The 9,922-nt window shown below is 43.2% G+C and overlaps 1 protein-coding gene across 1 annotated transcript in view; it reads right to left on the bottom strand.

Annotated features, from left to right (window-relative positions):
- LOC120064826 (serine/threonine-protein kinase WNK2-like) overlaps positions 1-9,702 on the bottom strand; it is a 51,811-nt gene extending 42,109 nt beyond the window's left edge. The window contains exon 1 of the mRNA XM_039015423.1: positions 9,025-9,702. Within this exon, the coding sequence (XP_038871351.1) occupies positions 9,025-9,702 (678 nt within the window). The remainder of the gene's footprint in view (positions 1-9,024) is intronic.
- Positions 9,703-9,922: the final 220 nt, after the last annotated feature.

Genomic DNA, 9,922 nt, shown 5'->3' with positions numbered 1-9,922 from the left:
ATGGTAGTGATTATGACTCTACCTTGTTTGGTAATATAGGACACACACACAGATAGCCCTGGATAAACAGTCCCTTCCTCCTCTCTATTATGCAGTCCCTATCCCCCACCCACTCTCCAACTGAAGACAAGCCAAACAGTGGTGGCCCAAGACACGCCCTGGCCCCTGGCCATTCAGCAGCACCAGACCAGAGCACAGTGAACTGTAACTCTCCATCCATTCCCTCATCTGTCTCCCCAGTCCTCTCAGTAAAGGGTACGGCCATCCCTCAATGTGCCAGTGATTATATACACCATGCATCAGACCACAGCAGCAACAGGCAACAAAGACATCCAGGGGCCTGGATTATATCACTGTTTTGAAGCAGAATTATTCAATAAAATATTGTGAAGCTCCACAAAAGCATTTTATTATTCTACTTGCTCTGTGCTGTGGGGATTTTGTTTATTCTATGGCAACAGGCTGTCAGGGAAAGAGAGAGGAGGGAAGGAGAGAGAGAGTACGGAGGGAAAGAGAGTAGAGAGTAGGGAGGGAGAGAGAGTGGGGAGGGAGAGAGAGAGAGATAGTAGGGACAGAGGGAGAGAGTAGGGAGGGAGAGAGAGTAGGGAGGGAGAGAGAGATCGTAGGGAGGGAGAGAGAGTAGGGAGGGAGAGAGAGATCGTAGGGAGGGAGGTAGAGAGAGTAGGGAGGGAGGGAAAGAGAGTAGAGAGGGAGAGATGGGAGAGTAGGGAGGGAGGGAGAGAGAGTAGGGAGGGAGAAAGAATTTGACATACATGTCACCCAAGATACTCTAAAGCAATTGCATCAAAACAATGGATCCGTATTGGTTTGTGACCACATACTCTGCAAGGACAGACCTCAATTAATCCTGTCAGGCTGGCATACTGACTGTCCAGAGCAAGGTTATTATAGTTTTGTGATTTAATATTATTTTTTATAACTATTCATTTTTAGATTTTTATTATAAATTCAGTTTAGTTTCAGTTAGTTTTCAGACTTGATTTACTCGTTTTTATTTAGTTTCAGTTTGATAAAAAAAAACACATTTATATATCGTTTTAAAATTATTTATAGTAGTTTTAGTGACTATGCGTGGGAGGCTAGGAACCATTTACAGTGCCTTCAGAAAGTATTCACACACCTTCCCTTTTCCACATTTTGTTGTGGTACAGCCTGAATTTAAAATTGATTAAACTAAGTGGAATTATGTTTTTAGAAAAGTTTTACAATGTAATTAAAAATGAAGCTGAAATGTCTTGAGTCAATAATTATTCAGCCCCTTTGTTATGGCAAGCCTAAACAAGTTCTGGAGTAAAAGTGTGATTAACAAGTCACATAATAAGTTGCATGGACTCACTCTCTGTGCAATAATAGTGTTTAACATGATTTTTGAATGACTTCCTCATCTCTGTACCCCACACATACAATTATCTGTAAAATCCCTCAGTCTAGCAATGAATTTAAACCACAGATTCAACGACAAAAGAAGGAAGCCTGTACAGAATACAAATATTCCAAAACATGCATCCTCTTTGCACGAAGGCACTAAAGCAAAACTACAACAACAAAAAAAAAAATATGACCTGAATACTGAGCGTTATGTTTGGGGCAAATCCACTCTTCATATTTTCAAGCATGGTGGTGGCTGCATCATATTATGGGTATGCTTGTCATTGGCAAGGACTAGGGAGTTTTTTGGGAGGATAAAAATAAACGTAATTGAGCTAAGCACAGGCAAAAATCAGAGAAAAATATTTGGTTCAGTCTGCTTTCCAACAGACACTGGGAGACAAATGCACCTTTTAGCAGGAAAATAATCTAAAACACAAGGCCAAATATACAGTTGCTTACCAAGACAACATGGAATGTTCCTGAGTGGTCTAGTTACAGTTCTGACTTAAATCTGCTTGAAAATCTATGGTAAGACTTGAACATGGCTTTCTAGCAATGATCAACAACCAACTTGATGCAAAAATTGTACACAGCTGTAATCGCTGTCAAAGGTGATTCTAACATGTAATGACTTAGGTATGTGAATACTTATGTAAATTAGATATTTCTGTATATCATTTTCAATAACTTTGCAAACATTCCTTAAAACAAGTTTTCACTTTGTCATTATGGGGTATTGTATGTAGATGGGTGAAAGAGAAAATATATTGAATCCATTTTGAATTCAGGCTGTAACACAACAGAATGTGGAATAAGTCTGAAGGCACTGTATGTGTTGAAGGCCTATAGTTATTTTATTATTTTGGGGGGGCACTTCTTGCCACTGGGGGGCAGTTATACATAAGGTGATGGGCCAGGACCATAGACTTGGATATAACACCTGGCATAACATCTCTATAGCTGTGTCATGATGGCATCAGTGACAGGATGGGCAGCGCCATTGAGGCCATCTCCATCTTGAAATAGTACATTTTCTTCTTCACAAGTAAAATTCATTTGCTGATCCCTCCTGATGACCCGGCTGTCCTGACTCTAACCCGGGTCATCAGGAGGGATCAGCCAATGAAGTTGGAAGTCCTGCCCAGCTGACTAAATCAAAATGGCAAAAGTTCTCAATGGCCCTGCTCATGCTAACAAAGGATTTTTGCCACTAGAGGACTCCATACAACTCCATAGCCAGGACATAGGTTTGTTTAGGTTTAAATTATGAATCAATCCTAATGTGACTAGGATTTAAAGGATAAGTCCCTAGACTGGTGCAATAAATATAGTGGAAGGAAACTCCCATGTTTACTCCAATCCAATACTTTATTTTACTTCAGTAGGAGATGTACCTTTACCTTTATCTGACAGAAAGAGAGAGGGAAAAAAGACAAATTAAGTCATGGCACATTCAATATGTTATGTTTATGTAAATTTAAACATGTATCACTATCCAGAGAGACATCAGGGATTGTAACATACTCTGTTTCACGGAAACATGGCTCTCCCGTTATATACTGTCGGAGTCGGTCCAGCCATCTGGATTCTCAGTCCATCGTGCTGACAGGAATAAACATCTCTCCGGGAAGAAGAAGGGCGGGGATGTATGTTACATGATTAACCACTCATGGTGTAATTGTAATAACATACAGGGACTCAAGTCCTTTAGTTCACCCAAACTAGAATACCTCACAATTGAATGCCAACCGTATTATCTCCCAAGAGAATTCTCTTCGGTTATTGTCACAGCCGTGTATATCCCCCCTCAAGCCGATACCACAATGGCCCACAAGGAACTTCAATGCAAACTGGAAACCATGAGGCTGCATTTATTGTAGCTGGGGATTTTAACGAAGCAAATTTGAGGAAAAGGCTTCCTAAATTCTGTCAGCATATCGACTGTAGCACTCACACTGGGAAAACACTCGACCATTGCTACTCAACTTCCGGGATGCATACAAGGCCCACCTCCGCCCTACTTTCGGCAAATCTGACCACAACTCCATTTCGCTCCTCCCTTCCAATAGGCAGAAACTCAAACAGGAAGTACCGATGCTAAGGACTATTCAACACTGGTCTGACCATTCGGAATCCACGCTTCAAGATTGTTTTGATCATGCGGACTGGGATATGTTCCGAATAGCTTCGGGGGAATAATATTGGCGTGTACACCGAGATGGTTACTGAGTTTATTAATAAGTGTATAGGAGATGTTGTACCCACTGTGACTATTAAAACCTACCCTAATCAGAACCCGTGGATAAATGTCAGCATTCGTACTAAACTGATAGCGCGAACCACCGTATTTAACCATGGTAAGGTGACTGGGAATATGGCAGAATAATCACAGAGTGGTCATTCCCTCCGTAAGGCAATCAAACAGAGTTGCAATTCAACAGCTCAGACACAAGACGTATGTGGCAGGGTCTACAGTCAATCACAGACTACAAAAGGAAAACCAGCTATGCCGCAGACACCGACGCCTTGCTCCCAAACAAGCTAAACACTTCTTTGACCGCTTTGAGGATAACACAGTGCCACTGACGCGGCCAGCTACCAAGGACAGTGGGCTCTCCTTCTCCGTGGTTGACGTGAGTAAGACATTTAAACGTGTTAACCCTCGCAAGGCTGCCGGCCCAAACGGCATACCTAGCCACGTCCTCAGAGCATGCGGAGACCAGCTGGCTGGTGTGTTTACGGACATATTAAATCATTCCCTATCCCAGACTGCTGTCTCCACATGCTTCAAGATGGCCACCAATGTCCCTGTTCCCAAGAATGCAAAGGTAACTGAACTAAATGACTATCGCCCCGTAGCACTCACTTCTGTCATCATGAAGTGCTTTGAGAGACTATTCAAGGATCATATCACCTCTACCTTACCTGCCACCCTAGACCCACTTCAATTTGCTTACCGCCCCAATAGGTCCACAGACGATGCAATCGCCGTCACACTGCACACTGCCCTTCCCATCTGGACAAGAGGAATACCTATGTAAGAATGCTGTTCATTGACTATAGCTCAGCATTCAACACCATAGTACCCTCCAAGGTCAACATTAAGTTCGAGGCCATGGGTCTGATCCCTGTCCTGTGCAATTGGGTCCTGGACTTCCTGACGGGCCGCCCCCAGGTGGTGAAGGTAGAAAACAACACCTACACTTCACTGATCCTCAACACTGGGGCCCCACAAGGGTGCATGCTCAGCCCCCTCCTGTATTCCCTGTTCGCCCATGACTGCATGGCCATGCACGCCTCCAACTCAATCATCAAGTTTGCAGATGACACAACAGTAGCAGGCTTGATTAACAACAACGATGAGACAACCTACAGGGAGGAAGTGAGGGCTCTGGGAGTGTGGTGTCAGGAAAATAACCTCTCCCTCAACGACCACGAAACAAAGGAGATGATCGTGGACTTCAGGAAACAGCAGAGGGAGCATCCCCCGATCCACATCGACGGGACACCAGTGGAGAAGGTGGAAAGTTCTTCGGTGTACACATCATGTCACGGTTTTCTAACGTAGAACCCAGAAGCAGACCAGGACAAGGAGAGTAAGACGAAGGTGAGTATTTATTTACAAGTTTAAGTGTAGAGATAGAAAGATCCAGGTAGCGGAGCGGGCAGCGGAGTTGAGTTGATGGGATTGAATTGGCAGATCCAAGGGAGTAACAGAAGCCACCGACGACCAGGTAGGGATGGAATGAGTGTTCCGGGGAAATGACTGTTGACAGAGAGAACGGAAGTAAGTTCAAGGCAAGCAAGACGTACAAAACAACAAAACAAACTCTATCAAAATGGAGGCTGATACGCTGGCACGACATACTGTTCATGGCTAACGATCCGGCAGGGAATGGATGTCAGGTCAGTGCTTATGAAGTGGAGGGGTGATGATCAGGACCAGGTGTGCAGATAGCGGATTGGAAACAGGTGCGGTAAATCAGAGATCTCCCAACCAGCTACGTCGCCCGGCAACCAGACAGGGTGCGTTCCAGGACACCGGAAAAAACACTCCAGGACAGAACACAGGCAAAAACAGACTCAGGAAGCGGGATTCGTGACACATCACGACAAACTGAAATGGTCCACCCACACAGACAGTGTGGTGAAGAAGGCGCAACAGAGTTTGGCTTGTCACCTAAAACCCTCACAAATTTTTTATACATGCACAATTGAGAGCATCTTGTCGGGCTGTTATGGCAACTGCACCGCCCACAACGTCAAGGCTCTCCAGAGGGTGGTGCGGTCTTCACAACGCATCACTGAGGGCAAACTAACTGCCCCCCAGAAAACCTACAACACCCGATGTCACAGGAAGGCCAAAAAGCTCATCAAGGATAACAACCACCCAAGCCACTATCATACAGATGGCGAGGTCAGTAAAGGTGCATCAAAGCTGGGACCGAGAGACTGAAAAACAGCTTCTATCTCAAGGCCATCAGACTGTTAAATAGCCAACACTAGCACAGAGGCTGCAGCCTACATACACAGACGTGAAATCATTGGCCAATTTAATAAATGGAACACTAGTCACTTTAAATAATGTCACTTTAATAATGTTTACATATCTTGCATTGCTCATCTCATATGTATATACTGTATTATATACTATACTCAGTCTATGCCGCTCTGACATTGCCGGTCCATATATTTATATATTCTTAATTTCATTCCTTTACTTAGATTTGTGTATATTAGGTATTTATTGGGAAATTGTTAGATATTACTTGTTAGATATTGCTGCACTGTCAAAACTAGAAGCTTAAGCATTTCGCTACACCCGCAATAACATCTGTTAAACACATGTATGTGACAAATAACATTTTATTTTATTTGAGTATGTGTGTACACATACCCCCTTTTACCTCTTCCAGGTATTTCCGCAGTCCACGTGGGGCACTTAATGCTCTGCCAGGTTGACCCTTCGGCTGGACAGTGACCCCAGACACAATCTTCGATGCAAAGAAGCTATATTTCTGAAGTACTGTGGTCAAGACCCTTGCTGGATTCATCTGGCTGGCATCTTCCTGGTGTCCTGCTGCTCCATGGCTGTACTCTCTGATTTGCTGATGTAAAAAAAGACTCTGCTTCCCTCTAGGGCCGGGACGATACCAGCATCGCGATACTTGTTAGTACAGTGGCAACCGGATTTTTAAAAAAGCCCTAATGTTGGAAACAAACAAAATTATGTTGTCATCCAGTCACATTTATTTATTTTCCAAGCTATAGTGCACAATATTTCACATTCAGCAGGTTTTTGAATGACCAAACAGTTTGGTCTGCTTCCTGTTTTCATTTTTGCCATGGAAAAAATATTGCGATACTGGTATTGTCACAGACTTACTGCCCTCATCAGTGGCTCCATGTCTGTTGAGCGAAGTTCCAGAGACGCACTTGGATCCATCAGGCAATCTGCTGCAAAGGTTATATGGAAGTTGGATGCCAAAGTATTCAGTATGCATGCGAAGCGCTCACGCAGTGACTTCAGGAGGACCTGTGCCAACTGTTTTGCAATAGTAGTTGACTGCAAGTGTGCTTCAAGGTTGAGAAGGCACAGCACCACATCAGACAGCGACTGGCTGTCAGGTTGAAGTTTGTCGGTGTGGATAGCAAACAGCTCCAGCAACTTCACAAGCTGCTCTAGCTTGGCCCAATCACTGGTCAGCAAGTTGGTCGGTGTTGATTGTGAATGGCTTCAGACCAACAAGACCAACAAATATTTTTAACATCATCCACATAAGAGACATAGCAAAATATTTTGTATGAGCTCTTATACACTATTTTAAGCCCATCTTTTAGAACTTTGGCTTTCCTGGATATATCCACTATATTGTGATCACTGCATCCAATGGGTACGGATATAGCTTTATTAGTAAAAATTATTAGACAGCTTGATGAAAACCAGTCAATATTCAGGTACCCAAGAAAGTACACCTCTCTGTTTACATCACATACACTATCAAGCATTTCACACATATTTCACAAATGGGTTATGTCTATTAATAGCATCGCTATATTTTTCCTGTTCCTCAATTGTTTGAAACTTGGATGTTTTACTTCATATTATGAGGCATGTCTTACCTTGCTTCAAAGTAGTATATAGCCAAAATCCCACCATAGAAATGTGGAGGCAATTGTCTTGTAAAGACTATTCTACATTGGTTCAAGTTAATTTCATAAAAATTACGTAGAAACAACGTTGATTCAACCAGTGTGTGTCCAGTTGGTTCCTGTTCTATTGGTTTTCTTTAAACTTTTTTCCATTGTCTTGCAGCCAAAGGCATTATCATAGTCATATTAGCAACCCATGATAGTTGTTGCATCTTTAGATCTCCTCTCTTTCTAATTATTTCCATCTTCTGTCCAAGAAACTAATGCAGCGGCATTTTAGAACAGTGTTTTACCGCAAATTGCATTATGGAACATTCACGCGTAGACCTAGCGCCTTGTTCATATTGCTGCGCCAAATTGTGAAGAAATAATAGTTTATCAACATTTTAAGCAAAACATTCTTATCTGTTCCATCAGCTTTATTAATTGGTATCATCATATACCTCCATTACACTACTTGTATATGCATTGTGGGGATTAAGAAGTGAGTATATGCAATGTACACTATAAAATAAGTGGGTATACGGTGTATACTTGCATATACCCTCATATTACCACCAGCCACTCTCTCAGTGACAGTCTGTACTCTGACTAAAATCCCCATATAGGAATAGGGGAAATTGTAATCCCTGACATGCAGATTAAAAATGCATGCAACTGGAATAGCACTGGTTCAAGTGGTGGCACCGACAATAATGTCAGTGTGTCTGTGCAGTGGTAGGCCTATCATAGAAGTAAGTCTATGACTTCATTTAAATGTGATATGACCAATAACCAAAGTGTGGCAGGAACTCAACTCATCGTTGTGCGCTGACAAGTATTAATAAAGGCCAAATACAGTGCAAAAATGTATGTCAGACATAAAATAAGGTGTTATTACCTCTTTATAAAATAGCTATAGTGTTATACATGTTGCAGTGAGGCTATCCTCTGGATATACAGTGGGGTCCAATAATTATTGGCACCTTTGATAATGATGAGCAAAAATAAATAATACAAATACTGAGCTACATTGTATGTTAAAAAAATTGATTTTATACTAATACAATTGCTCAGAGAAAGGTATTCAGTTTAACAAGTAATAAAACAAAATCTAAAAAAGATATGGGTCAAAATGATTGCCACCCGTTTTCAGTACTTGAGGCCAGAACCCACACTTGCGAGGATAACGACAGACACTGAGCCTTTTTCCAAAATGTTTTATGAGATTGGAGAACACACTGGGAGGGATCTTAAACCATTCCTCCATACAGAATATTTCCAGATTCTTGATATTTTTGTCTGCGCTTATGTACTGCCCTCATCGATTCAAACCATAGGTTTTCAATTGGGTTCAAGTCCGGAGACTGAGATGGCCATTGCGAAATATTGATTTTGTGGTCAATTAACAATTTCTTTGTGGATTTTGTTGTATGCCAAACACATAACAATGATAGGCTGAATACATTTTATTCAAACCGTAAAACAAGGTTATATTACCTGAAGTTCACACCAAGCGACTTCTACCCATGTGTCTGTGTCCAGACCTTTGTAGACAGTCTTGAAAGACCCTCTCCCGAGCTCAGTATCGAATTTGAGAAACCGGCCCCCGGGTGAGGTGGACACGGCTTTCATCTCCTTCTCATCCTCGTTTTCATCACTCCCAGCTTTCCCAGTGGTATCAGTCAATGGTTCAGCTGCATCATCTGGTTTTGGCTCAGCCGCGCTCCTCTCCTTCTCCTCATCCGCGTTTACGTTTTCAGTTGCGCTGTCCTTCTGCCCCACTTGGCTCTCGGTGCTCGAGCTCTCCTGGACCTGGAAAGCCACGCGTGGTCCGATCGCGAGGGTTCGGGTTCGGTCCACGATGGTGCGCAGGTGGACGCTGAGCACTGGAGTGCTGTTACCGCATTCTGGCGCGTCCAACGCTTGGTCGTCCGTGTCCGAAAACCACAAACTCCTGCGAATGAACCTCTGGCGGACGAGTCCCCGGTAGTCCGATAAGGGAGACGCGCTCGGGTCGCTTGCCCCACGCAGCACTGCCGTTTCTATGTTGACATTCCGCTGCCCACCGTTCTCATAGATAGGCCTCTTGTTATTGATGTCAGAGTCTAAATTGGGTACCGAGGAGAATGTGGATCCAAGTGGCGGGTCCGAGCCCGAGTCGTCCCCGGAATCCATCCCCGGGAAATGTTTAGACACTTACCGGTGACATTCAGAGGCGACTACTATTATGGTCCTTCCCCAGCGGTGAGGGAGTGCATACCTTCAACGTTCGCCTGCACTGACGCAGTTAGGAAACTTTATACTATCCTTAAAATAATAATCTCACTTGAGATATCTGGCATATTTACCAAATACCAATTGATGACAAACTCTTATAACAGGTGCAATGGTGCCA

The sequence above is a fragment of the Salvelinus namaycush genome, chromosome 20 (assembly GCF_016432855.1).
Source record: "Salvelinus namaycush isolate Seneca chromosome 20, SaNama_1.0, whole genome shotgun sequence".
NCBI lineage: Eukaryota > Metazoa > Chordata > Actinopteri > Salmoniformes > Salmonidae > Salvelinus > Salvelinus namaycush.
The sequence above is the reverse complement of the archived record's forward strand: the minus strand, read 5'-3'. Positions and strand labels throughout refer to the sequence as shown.